The sequence below is a fragment of the Rhinichthys klamathensis genome, unplaced genomic scaffold (assembly GCF_029890125.1).
Source record: "Rhinichthys klamathensis goyatoka isolate OS25496 unplaced genomic scaffold, OSU_Roscu_1.1 h1tg000303l_1, whole genome shotgun sequence".
NCBI classification, from domain to species: domain Eukaryota; kingdom Metazoa; phylum Chordata; class Actinopteri; order Cypriniformes; family Leuciscidae; genus Rhinichthys; species Rhinichthys klamathensis.
Genome location: NW_026606822.1, coordinates 108,213 through 121,913, shown reverse-complemented (window position 1 = coordinate 121,913; position 13,701 = coordinate 108,213). Strand labels below are relative to the sequence as shown.

At 45.0% G+C, this 13,701-nt stretch overlaps 1 protein-coding gene across 2 annotated transcripts in view; it reads left to right on the top strand.

Moving 5' to 3' along the window:
- The window catches only part of igfn1.1 (immunoglobulin like and fibronectin type III domain containing 1, tandem duplicate 1), a 40,322-nt gene extending 29,797 nt beyond the window's left edge, over positions 1-10,525 (top strand). For both annotated transcript variants that reach the window (XM_056270485.1, XM_056270484.1), the window contains one exon: positions 10,267-10,525. In XM_056270485.1, the coding sequence (XP_056126460.1) occupies positions 10,267-10,271 (5 nt within the window). In that variant the 3' untranslated portion in view covers positions 10,272-10,525. The remainder of the gene's footprint in view (positions 1-10,266) is intronic.
- Positions 10,526-13,701: the final 3,176 nt, after the last annotated feature.

The window sequence follows — 13,701 nt, the reverse complement described above, 5'->3', positions numbered from 1 at the left end:
TCTCTAGATGAGGGAACGAGTATTGCGTAAGCTAGCTTACGCTACGGGAAAGATTAATCTTTTCTGAGAAATTGAAGCCAAAAATTATCCTATAATTTTGTATCTATTGTCAACGCAGTTCAGCTGCAGCAGAGCATGAGCAGGCTAGCTAGCAGCTCATTGGGAGTCTGACCTGCTCTCATTGCGTCAGAGCCCGCCGAAACGGGCGTGGCCAGAGAGTATAAATTCGCCTCTCAGGCTGTAAATTCTGGTTTTCATAGAATGAAGCGAGAACGCTAGTAGCACAAGCACGGCCAGGAACGCAATACTCGTTCCCTCATCTAGAGAGAACCGAGGTTACGTTAGGTAACCGATTCGTTCTCTTACGAGAGGTTCTCTCGTATTGCGTAAGCTAGCTTACGCTACGGGAACACCTGGTCAACGCCGTGCGTGCTAAGCATCCACTATGAGTCCCAGGGGGGACCCCGGGGAACCCTTATGAGTGGGAATAAAATATGTACATGTGACAAAGGCCAGCGGAGCGGGCCGGGGATTTGTGAAGTACATAAGCACATGATAAGGAGGGACGAACGAGACCGGTCTGCGCGAATAACTCCCTATAGTGCAGCTCAACCAGAAGAGCTGTAACATACTAGACTGCTAGTAGTTTAGCCTGCAAGGCGGGAACTTCCAGATTGTAAAATCTGATAAAGGTGGAGGGGGAAGCCCATCCTGCTGCCACACAAATATCATGAATGGAAATTCCGCTGGACCAAGCCCACGATGAGGCCATGCCTCTAGTGGAATGGGCCCTGATGCCCAGAGGGCATGGCAGGTCTTTTGACGCGTATGCGGCTGCAATGGCATCAACTATCCATCTGGACAGAGTCTGTTTCGAGGCTGCCAACCCCTTGGTGCGCCCACCGAACGAAACAAAAAGCTGCTCAGCTCGTCTGACCGGAGCAGTGCGAGTAAAGTATAATCTCAGGGCCCTGACCGGACACAGGAGATTAGAGTCAGATTCGCTATCGGATGCAGGCAGAGCCGATAGAGAAATAACTTGTGCCCTGAATGGGGTACCAATCGCTTTTGGGACATAACCATGTCTAGGTTTGAGAACGACTAAGGAGTCATTGGGCCCAAACTCCAGACAGGAAGCGCTGCTGGACAGCGCGTGAAGGTCCCCCACACGCTTCACTGACGCGAGCGCGAGCAGGAAGATAGTCTTGAGCGAAAGGTATTTGAGCTCCACGGTGTTTAACGGTTCAAATGGGGGGGCTTTCATAGCTTCGAGAACTATGGAAAGGTCCCAAATCGGCACCGACGGGGGGCGTGAGGGGTTCATCCTTCTAGCTCCCCTGAGGAAGCGGATGACTAAGCCATCTTTGCCCAGTGACTGGCCGCACCGGGGTTCAGCGAACGCTGCGACGGCTGCCACATACACCTTGAGAGTGGAAGGGGACCAGCCCTTATCCAGCATCTCTTGGAGAAAAACTAGCAAGGAAGGAACCTCGCATGACCGTGGGTCCAAGTTTCTGTCGGTGCACCACTTAGAGAACACAGACCATTTAGACGCATAGAGCCTTCTAGTAGAAGCCGCTCTAGTCTGCATGATCGTGTTTAACACTCCTTCTGGCAAAGCAACGGGTAGTCGTTGATCACCCACGCATGAAGCGCCCAGCGCTCTGGGTTGGGATGCCAGATCGTGCCGCGAGCTTGGGAGAGGAGATCTGTTCTGACTGGAATGGGCCACGGGGCTGTCTGTGACAGCTGAGTGAGCTCCGGAAACCAAGTCTGACCTTCCCAACGCGGGGCTATGAGGAGCACCGAGTGGCGTGTTTCCCTGATTCTCTGAAGCACCTGCGGTAGCAGAGAAACCGGAGGGAATGCATGAAGCGGGCGGCTGGGCCAGGTCTGGGCTAGCGCGTCCTCGCGTTTTGAGAAAAATATTGGGCAGTGGGTGTTTTCTTCTGAGGCGAAGAGGTCCACCTCTGCTCTGCCGAATATTCGCCACAGCTTTTGGACTGTAAGAGTGTGCAGGGACCATTCGCCAGGGGGAATGGGGTTCCTGGACAGACTGTCTGGACCGTCGTTCAGATGGCCCGGCACGTGCGTCGCTCTGAGCGAGAGCAGGTGACACTGGGACCAAACTAGGATGCGTTCTGTCAGCCGGAAGAGAATTCTGGATCTGACTCCGCCCTGACGGTTTAGATAGGAGACCACAGCCATATTGTCCGAACGGATCAGCACATGGTGACCGTGAATGCGCGGCAGAAAGCGCGTGAGCGCGTTCTCGACCGCCAGCATCTCCAAACAGTTTATGTGGAGGAGACTCTCCTGAGCTGACAAGGGGCCGAAGGCCGGTGAGCCCTCGCAGACCGCACCCCAACCCATGTTGGATGCGTCTGTCGAAATGACTTTTCGGCGAGAAAAGGTCCCCATGGAAACGCCCCGCTGAAACCATTCTGTCATGGTCCATGGCTGCAGAGCTGTGATACAGGTCTGCGTTACCTTTATCAGCTGGCGGCCCGTGGTCCACGCGCGGTGAGACACACTGCTCTTCAACCAGAACTGAAGCGGGCGCATGCGCAGTAACCCCAGCTGGAGCACTGCGGAGGCTGAGGCCATGTAACCCAGCGCCTTCTGAAAAGTTTTCAGAGGTGTGAGTCTGTTCATCTGAAAAGATGCGGCTAGACGCTGCACACGGCGCGCGCGCTGTGTAGACAGACGAGCCGTCATTGAGACCGAGTCTAGCTCTATACCCAAGAAGGAGATAGTCTGACTGGGTTGAAGTGCGCTCTTTGTCCAGTTGACAGAGAGGCCCAAACTTTTCAGATGGTCGAGGAGAACTGTACGATGAGAGAGTAGCTCCCTCTGTGATTGTGCCAAAATCAGCCAGTCGTCCAAATAGTTCAGTATTCGCAGCCCCTGACTCCGCAGGGGGGCGAGCGCCGCATCCATGCACCTCGTAAACGTGCGGGGTGCTAGGGATAGGCCGAACGGGAGGACGGTGTATTGATAAACCTGGCCTTCGAAGGCGAAACGTACGAATGGCCTGTGAAGGGGATTTATCTGAATCTGAAAGTAGGCATCTTTCAGATCTAGTGAAATGAGTTTTCTGATAGTGAGCATTTTGAACGGTCTCTTCATGAGAACTTTGTTCAGAAATCTGAGGTCTAAGATTGGTCTGAGGCTGCCGTCTTTCTTTGGAACCAGAAAATAACGGCCGTAAAACCCCGACTCGCTCATAGATAGAGGAACTCTCTCTATAGCCCTTTTGCACAATAGTTTTGCTATCTCTGAACGGAGCAGAGTCACTGCTTCTGGGTTCACAATAGTTTCTATCCACGCTCGGAAACCTGGAGGGCGGCGGTGGAACTGTAAGCGATAGCCTAGCCTTATTGTGTTTAGCATCCACTGAGAAATTCCCGGAATAGCTTCCCACGCTTTGAAGCATAACGCTAAGGGGTGAATGGCTACATGTAGGGCCCTATGAAATCCGTTTTATTTTTTCCCAAATTCCGTTTTATTTTTTCCCAAATTCCGTTTTTTCCGTTTTAATTTTTGGGAATTCTTTTTTTTTTACCCTTTACTGTTATTTTAGTCATAAAAAGAGTGTGCTTTTAAAGTTAATGATTAAAATGTATACAAATAAAATAGGAATGACCTTAAATTACAGACATTTACTCAGTAGCCTTTTCAGGACAAATACTGCATGATGCCAAATGACACTGCACTCTTCAAGTAACAACAAAATATGGTTATGAGCTTTAAACTGTTCAGTAAAATAAATTATATTCGTTTAAAGTTTAAATAAAAGTCACACTCTGTCTCTCTCTCACCCAGTGTCGCTCGCGGAGTTCGCTTCGCTTTTGTCCATTCCGGCGCCTCATAGACAGACGCGGTGTGTGTGTGTATGTGAGAGAGACGCGTGAGTGATAGAGAGACGAAGGGAGAGCGGGGAAAGGAAATACAACGGAAAGAATACGCCGCGTGTTTTAAATAACGTAAAAAAATGAACGAAACGCAATATGTGGCGGCCGGAGTTGATTTTGTGGCCGCAAATTAGTCTATGTGTGTGAAAAACACTGCATAAAAGTCACGTGCGAACTGCTCGGCTCGGTACTGAGGGCTTATAGCGTCGAGTTTCTTAACTTTTTCGCCGAGGAAAGCAGAGCCATGGAGAGCCGCTTCGCCATGCTTTCATTGTTTTGATGCCGTCATTGGAGCTGAAATGACGGGAGGGGTTGTGTCGCCCAGATTTGCTTCCCCCGGTCTGCATTTTCACCAGACATACGTTCTTCTCCCAAACAAAAACAGAATTTCAATCCAAATATGTAAAATTCCACGAAATTCCGCGTTAACACTAGATTCCGCGTTATTTGTCCAATTCCGTAATTCCGTCCGCGATTCCGTGATCGCGGAAATCATAGGGCCCTATACATGGTCCCCGTTGCTGCACACAGCGGGCCGCGCGGGCGCGCTCATAGTGTTTATGACAGCGGGACTTACACTCAGAGAGGAGTTTAAGGGCCGTGTAACAGAGTGAGCAGAGGTGGGACGCGCACACGGGCTCGTGGGCGCGCTTATGCACTCTGAAACTCGAGCGGGTTGGAACCGCTTTATGAGAGTGGGCTCTGTGAGACACACAGGAACTGAAATGCTTTTGTGTATGAGTGAACACAGTGTTGTGGGCACATTTTCTACACGTGAGGCTTTTATGCTCTTTTTGAGATATCTCTGGGTCGCCGTGAAAACGGTGTTTGTGCACATGCAGTGCTTTGTGTATGAGTGAACACAGTGTTGTGGGCACATTTTCTACACAATAGGTTTTTATGCTCTTTTTGAGATATCTCTGGGTCGCCGTGAAAACGGTGTTTGTGCACATGCAGTGTTTTGTGTATGAGTGAACACAGTGTTGTGGCCACATTTTCTACACAAGAGGCTTTTATGCAATTTTTTTTTTTTTTTTTTTTTGATTTCTCTGGGTCGCGGTGAAAACGGCGTTTGTGCACATGCAAGGGGGAAAAGAGACCGGCTTGTTGATGGCGGTGTACACTGCTGCAGTAGCCGTGTGAACGGGGACTGACAGAGGGCGAAACCTTGATGGCGGTTCAGCCATGGTGAGAAATAGCCGTCCTTTTCTCAGCTGAGGCTGGTCACGTGAGCGGCCTGCAGCGGGATATATATATAGCCTGAAATCGGCTGCACTTGTGACGCGCGTCGCGTGCAAGTGCGTGTTAGAAACGTGAGCGCTGCAAGCGGGCACGAGACTATTTTTAGCCTGCAGAGGCTGGACTTGTGACGGGTCTCTGGCGCGAAAAGCTTTGTGATACACCACTGAGCCACAGGGGTAATGACACAAGAACAGTAGCGCGAGCAGATAAGAGGGCGTGATAGCAGTAACAGGTTCGCCTCGGTGGAACTAACACACTATAACCCATTTGTCCAGCTTTATGCTCGGAAATGAGAATGTTTCTCATGAGCGCGGGAGAGCGCGGCCGCTTTCTATCACGTAAGAGAGCTGGGCGCGAGCTCAGAGCTGCATAAAGATTATCTGCGAGAGCCGGAATCGAACACGGATCTCTGGCGCGAAAAGCTTTGTGTTCCACCACTGAGCCAGGGTTAAAGACACACACATAACAGCGCGGGCAGATAAGAGGGCGTGATAGCAGAAACAGGTTCGGCCTCAGCGGAACTGATACACTATAAACGCTTTATGTAGCGGCGCTATATGCAGGCGGGAGAGCGCGGCCGCTTTCTGTAACGTAAGAAAGCTAGCCGAGAGCTCAGAGCTGCATAAAAAAGTTATCTGCGAGAGCCGGAATCGAACACGGGTCTCTGGCGCGAAAAGCTTTGTGTTCCACCACTGAGCTAGGGGGGAAAACACAGGCTTAATAGCGCGAGCAGATAAGAGGGCGTGATAGCAGCGACCAGTTCGGCCTCGACGGAACTAACGCACTATAAACCCACTTGCCGGTGACGCGTATGCGTGGGGCCGGGCTAGCTCTCTTGTAAAGTAAAGAAAGCTAGCCGCGGTTGGCACAGCTGAAAGCGGCTCGTCCCCCATTCAGCGCTCGTAGGCGGTGAGAGGGGGAGGCGGCGTAACGCTTCGAGTCGAGCCCGCAGGGTCGACAACAGAAGCCCATTCGCAGAGATCGCAGCCGCCATCGGCGAGGGCGAGCTCGGCGTGCTCCAATCCGAGGCAGAGAGCGCAGATGACGTGGCGGTCTCCAGTCTCGAGGGGAGCGCGGCAAGAACCGCAGGAGGAAAAACGAGACATCTTTACAAAGACGCTCGGCTCTTTTAGATACACACACACAAAACAAGAAGCTTTTGGGAGAGGATATGAATCCGTCGGATGGCGCTAGCTTGCAGGACGGCTGAAGGTGGCGAAGACGGCCGGCTTCCTCAGTCTCCCAGATGCTCGCTAGAAGGTGCCTTTTCCACTACGGCGGCTTCTCTCAGGATCAGCAGATGCGTGTAGCCTCGCTAAAGAGATGAAAAATCAGAATTTACAGCCTGAGAGGCGAATTTATACTCTCTGGCCACGCCCGTTTCGGCGGGCTCTGACGCAATGAGAGCAGGTCAGACTCTCATTGGCCGAGAGTTCATTCGTGTCTCCTCATAGGCTTAAGCAGTTCCCTGTGAGCGAGCCAATGAGCTGCTAGCTAGCCTGCTCATGCTCTGCTGCAGCTGAACTGCGTTAACAATAGATACAAAATTATAGGATAATTTTTGGCTTCAATTTCTCAGAAAAGATGAATCTTTCCCGTAGCATAAGCTAGCTTACGCAATACGAGAGAACCTCTCGTAAGAGAACTCAGAGTTATCAAATCAGATGCTATTTCACTGGTTTTGCCCATTCTTCTGTTAGACTGTCTCACAAATGAATTAGGTTGAATAGCTGTCAGCTATTACATTTAAATAAGTACACAATTAGATAATACCAATTTAGGTCAACCAATTACCAAGCAATGCTTAATTTTGTTCAGTCTGTGGTGTGAAAAGGTCGCATTAGCAATTAAAGAAAAAACTCTTAAGCAAAACATGGTCAGGTCAAAGTGTCTGAATAATTTTTGGTCCCAAATTTGTATTAATTTTACTGGTAGTCCACTGTATGAAGAATTTTTGGATATAATATGTCACAGTTTATACTTTATTTTGATTTCCTCACTTACATAAATGAACTATAGTCTCCTGCACCCACTAGTAAAAAAAATATTAAAAATTATATCTGGGGTCATTTTTGGTTTGACTGTACATACTATGTACTTATTATAGTAATTACAATAAATGGGTAAGGTACTAACCCCGAACCTACCCCTAAACTTAACCTTAACCCATGTAGTTACTTCATATTACCTAGTGCTTTCTTAGGTAAGTACACTGTTACACGTAAGTGCACGTACTGTAAATAAAGTGCAACCTCATTTTGTAGTATTAAAAACTGTAACTTTAATGAAAGTCTGCCTTACTAAAGCATAATTTTTAACTGCATGTATTATTCATTATTGTTTAATAACTTCCTGTGCCTTGTCAAGATAACATAACTTTACATATTCAGCAGCATTTTCAAACTATTTTCATGTTGGGGAGACAAACTCCTGGAGATACACTCTGGCAACAACGCACTTACGTAATAACAAGAAATCTACGTACATGTTCAAACAGGCGTTGATCAATCCTAGTACGGAATGATCTTACATGACCTGCAACATTCTTAGGAAACCCAGCAAAACCCACTCAGAAAACTGAAAACGTCTCAGGTTACAAATGTAACCTTTGTTCCCTGAGAACAGGGAACGAGACAATACGTCGCATAGATCTATCTGAGGGCTCAGAGGAGCCACAGCCTACTAAAGAATATAGTCTGTATTATTCCATACAAAGGGCTGCAGAACGCTCAACCTAATGAAAACTCAACAGAGCTCAAGGGGCGAAATACTCAGAAAAGTCAAAACGGTCCCATGGGCCGGACATAAGATCTATCTGAAGCTCTAGCGTCAGTCAACACTCTAAGTAAAACATTCTATCAGAGAGAGACCAACTACTCTACCCTGAGGTGGCTAATAGCCCGAAGGCTAACATAGTTATCGTTCTGGCCACCTAACGGGGAACTTCAGGGCCCTGATAATCCAAAAAAGTTCCCTTACCTTATTACCTTGACATGGCCCCATAACTCTATACAGGGAACGAGGTCTGTAAAGAGAAACATATTATTTTTTAATCACAAAAAATACTCTTTGAAAGACCAGCAGCTCACCTGCGGCGTGCGAAGTGAAGACTCACCAGACAGTTCTTCATGAACATGGGGTCTACCACCTTTACATACCTGAAAGAGGCACTCTCACTAACCAAGCCGAGGCGGGCCATCAGAACATTGTTCTAACCATGAGCCCAGCCTCAGGCCTGATGTAAGAAGCGCCTGGGGAGTCGGGGAAGAGAGGAAAGGGCTAAGATATAATCACGCCCTCAGGGAAGATGATCCATGACCAACGCAACGTGCGTTTGTGCCGGATCACCTCCCTCAGATCCCTCTTCTTGCGGGAGTCGCGCCTCCTCTGCGACCTACTACTCCACGGAGGAGGCGCACGAGAGGTGACACTGGCTCTCTGGCCTTATCTAAGGTCCTCGGACCATGATAGGCCAGGCCCTCCCATCTGTCTGGGCGTGGACACGGATCTCAGCGGTATGTATGTCCTGGATACAGCTGAGCGCGCCTTCGCCTCTCTGAACTTTCCAACCACCGCCAACACGGAGGTGCCGAAAAGCTCAGAGGGCGAAACCAGCGAATCGAGGAGAAAGCCTTTCTCTTTCTTCCCGATGTCGGCCAGGTTCAACCACAAATGTCTCTCCGTGGCCAGTATCGTCGCCATCCCGGAGAGCTATATATATATATATATATATATATATACACACATTTTTTCATTTGCGGAGCAGCTCAGTAACCGCCTCAGGGGCCCCACCCCCTGGTCGAGATCCCCCAGCAGATTGGCCTGGTGTACCTGCAACACCGCCATGATGTGCAGGCTAGCACCGGCCTGACCCGCTGACGTGTATGCTCTGCCATTCAACTGGCAGGGTTTGAGCTCTCAGTGTCGATTGTTTTCCCATCGACGCATACCCACGCTCTCCTATCCTCTCAACATCAGCGAGACTAGCCTGCTGATGTTGGTGGATACAGGCAGAGTATGGGTTCTTCCATGTCCTCTCGATCTCAGTATGAGATCGGGAAGAAATGAAAGGCTCACCTGAGCTGGTGGTTCTATGACCGGGGAAAAACCGCTCTCATCGCGAGCGATTTCTCCCCCAACGAGCAGCCACGGCAGCTGCAGCCTGTCCGCGGCGCGTTCTATAATACCACCAGCTCAGCATACACGGGGCAGGGTAGCTGAGAAGATACAGGAAAATATCTTATTATTACCACCCTCATCAGCCATCTCCTGTTTGTCCGGGAGAGCGCTTGCTGCCGGACTAAGTTTTCCTTTTTTTTTTTTTTTTTAAACTTCATCCAATTGCAGCTTCTCGTCAGCCGCCGCATCGTCTGAGAGGATTACACCCCTCTCAAGGCGATCGGCGAGCTTTATCTGTGACATCCAGACGCTGAACCCTCTTCTCTCGAGAAGAGGGACCGGCGCGATCACAATTTGTACAGGCAGTTCCCTCGAGAACTGCCTGTGCGCGTCTCCCTTCCCAGACAGAAAAATGCACAGTTCGCGTGTGTCACCCGGCTTCAGATATCTTGAGCACGGGTCTGCACACTTCTGAAAGCATTTCATAATTACCTGATTTTCAAAGCAGTTACAGACAAAACAGTCCCTGAAGACGATGAGATGATTTGTCATGTTTGCAAGGCGCCCTTATATACTTTCAGGTCGCACGTTAATCATTCACGCTAATGATTCACGGGCTGTCGCCGGTCAATGTGATTGACGTGATTTGATAGTGATTTCAGACACCTGTCACGCCTGAGGCGTTCCCCATAACGTCGATGACGTATTGTTGAGTTCCCTTCGAAAGGGAACATCTAATTCCTTCTGAATCTAATTTTACAAAATATCCTACCAATGCACCAAATCTATATGCAATATAATGTTTCTAAATATATTTCTAAATATATCTTCAGAAATCCTAAGAATAACTTAACACTTCTGTTTCAAATATTTAAGTGTTAACTCATAAAAGTTACAAAGTAAATTCAGTAAGTTTAGAACATTTCATACATAACACCTTAGATAAATTGAATCTAACACCTTAACCGTATTTTCTTTATTTGTTTTTCAGAATAAAACCATGGCGTGTGGAGGATGCCAAAACAAACATCTTTCCAATCTTCATGTTGTTTTTTTTTAGATTTTAGGCCCTACATATTTTTGAAGAAAGATGTGGCTTGTGCGAACACTACACTGTGTGGCCCTATTAGACAAAACTGGTAGAATCAAATGCATGTGGTAAAACTTCATATAGTCTTACTGTTTTTAATAGCACAAAAACCTGAAAACATAAAGAAAAAACTCTACGTGTTGTGCTTCTTGGGTGGCTGATTCTTAATGCGCCATGCTTACCTAATCCTGTTTGACAATGATTTTACTTCAGCGGTAATACTTTACAATAAGGTTTATTAGTTAACATTAGTTAGTGCATTAACTAACATAAACTAACTGAGCAATACATTTGTTACAGTATTTATTTAATATTTGTTAATGTTAGTAAATAAATATCCAGCTGTTTATTATTTGTTCATGTTAGTTCACATTGCATTAACTAATGTTAACAAATACAACCTTTGATTTTAATAATGTATTAGTAAATGTTGAAATTAATATTAACTAAGATTAATGCTGTAGAAGTATTGTTCACATTAAAAAACTTTATTTTAAAGTGTTAGCTTTGTTTTTTTTTGTTTTTTTTTTGGGGGGGGGGGGGGGTATTGTTCTTGTATGCTATTTAATTTATTAAATAATTTATTCTTTTCTTTTGTGTATGTACACGCTTTCACACTTTCACAAAATCAATTATACTGTACTACAGAAAAAAAATAGGTGCAAAGTTTCGATTGCTCACATTATTTTTGTTTTCTTTTTTGCTCGTATGGAAATGCTAAAGTGTAAAATAAGCTTTTGATTCTTCAGATATGCTTTAGCAAAAAAATGGTTTGGTGTAAATAAATAAAATATTCAGGTTCTTTGAACAATGCTCTTGTGTATGGACTGTTATTGTACCTGCAAAGTGACATCATTATAAATCCACTGCTCTTGAGTATGAATTCAAAAAGCACAACGATCTGATTATTAATCCATGATACTATGGTCTTAAAATTCTCAAGAGCTGAACACATCTATTCAGAAAGAGACAAAAAGAGAGAAATATTATACAGAAGTTCCATATGAATGCATACCGATGTCACCATAAAGTCTCACTTAAAAGCACTTAAAAGCCTGAACATGCTGTCCACGTTATATTTGGAGCATTTTACTGCCACTACATTTTTTAAACGGTCTGACAGTGTTCGGCAAATGTAACATCAGTACGGCGCTCCTGCGGCGTAGTTATGTATGTGCTCATGTGCAATGTCAAACTTAAGAGTCACTATTTCAATGAGTTATGACCTCTCTGTCTCTTCTGATCCATATATGGGCCATAACACCCTGGCCTGACCATGCATTGTAACTTTAAACTCGTATCCAACAAGCACAGGATTGTTAATGCAAAGTTAATGAAAGTTAGTGCAACCCATGAATCATTAAGAATCATTTATCTCCAAAACAATGGCTTTTCATTTAAATCTTCAAGAGAGAATCAATTTATTTTGTCAATATAAACTAGATTTTGTTCTTATGCCGTCTCCAATGACCCATGCAGCATTTTTTTTAAATGGTACACAATTATAACGCCAAATGATACACAGTTTTTAGAATTAAATCATCAATATCAGTAGGCTGCATCATTCTGAGAAGCACAAGCTTACCTTTCTCACATCACGAGGACGCTGCTTCCTCCGCTGTCACTGCTGCACTGCGCGTTTGCTCCTGGAGTTTCTTTTTCAGTGGATAGTTAAAAAGACCCTCTAAGCTTCATCTTCCAGCCTGGTCCCATATCTAAGGGAGGAGTCACAGATCCTCATCACACTCATGTCTTTGATCAGTACTCAAGGGTAAGCCTATATCCCTCAGCCAACACCCCGAAGGAGCAACAGGACACCTTGAGGACCATCTCAAATTGGGTAGCAAAGGAGAAGTCAACACTCAAAGCTGAACAAAGAGCACGGGCACAAGTCACAAAGTAAGTAGCCAATGCAATGTTTAGTATTTATAATATTATGCTGCATTATACCAGGATTATGACCTGGCCAATAAGCACAGGTTGGGGTTGCCTGAAGTGTTAATGATGGCCCTGGACTACTCCATATAAATGGATAAAAACATGCTCTGACCTTAACTATGTATTGATTTGTGTGTGTGTGCTTTTTTGTAAAGCATCTTCATTGAATTTAGATGCAAAATTTTGTGGCACCTATATGAGCATTTTTTCGAGAAAAGAAAAAGCAGCATGTGTATTGATTCTTATAGTCAATGGCTAGAATATCGTGACACTTTACTTTAAGACTTTATATATAATGCATTATAAAGTATTTTAATGTAATTATGCCTTGTAATACAATGCATTGTATGGTCTTATGAATAATTGTAACTACAGTTACAAACATTTAGAAAGTATAATGCATTTAAACACATGACAAACGACCAATTTCAGATGTAACTAGGAATCTGCAAATGTAATGCATTTGAACTTTTTGCAATTATTTATGAAAAGATATAATGTATTATAACATACATTTTTAATACCTTTATAAACCATTACACATAAAGGCTTTAAATAAAAGTTGTATCAATGCTTTTTATATCATTTCACAATATGATTGTTATTTCTAACAGTAGGCAAAATATTAGATTCCCACTATAGTGAAGAGTTCTCATTAAGATGAATATAGTTATCTGTTGGGCCAAAAAACTGTCAGTATGGTCCTTATTCCCTTAAAAGTGGTTCCCTGTTATCATTTTATGATGATAGGATGCTACACCATCTGTTTTCTTAGTATGGAGCAACGTGTAGCTCTTACATTAATCTGTAAATGTAAACAATCTTTATTTTACACCATTATTTTATTTGTATTGTTCTCAAATCACGCTGCAACCACCGACTCTGCTGGTCGATTACACTGGAAGGCAATTAATTTTAATGGGTTAGGGAAAATATAATGCTGAAGATAGGTCAGAATTTATGGATTATAGAGACAAATAACAACCCACAATATCTTCACAATATAGACTATTTTGTATATGTATGTAATTAAATGTTAATTAAATTAGACGTTAACAAATGAACATGTATAATTATGTAAATGAATAATGATGATGAGACCAATAACTGATAACCTGTCTCAATATGTTGTTTATGCACATGTAAAATACCACAGGCAATCCTAAGAGCAGGGTAAACAGAGAAGGGGAAAAGATAATTCAATAAGTCATCAAATCTGACAAAAATTGTCAGAGCAGTAAGAGGAGCCTTGCTTCCATTAGTTGGGGGTTGATGTCTTAGGACTCAAGACCCTTTCTAGGCCTCCCTTGGGCATATTTATAAATCAATCATATGTCTCAGTTGCTAGGCATGGCTATTTTTCATCTCCTACAAATATGGTTATCCCTGATAAGAAGC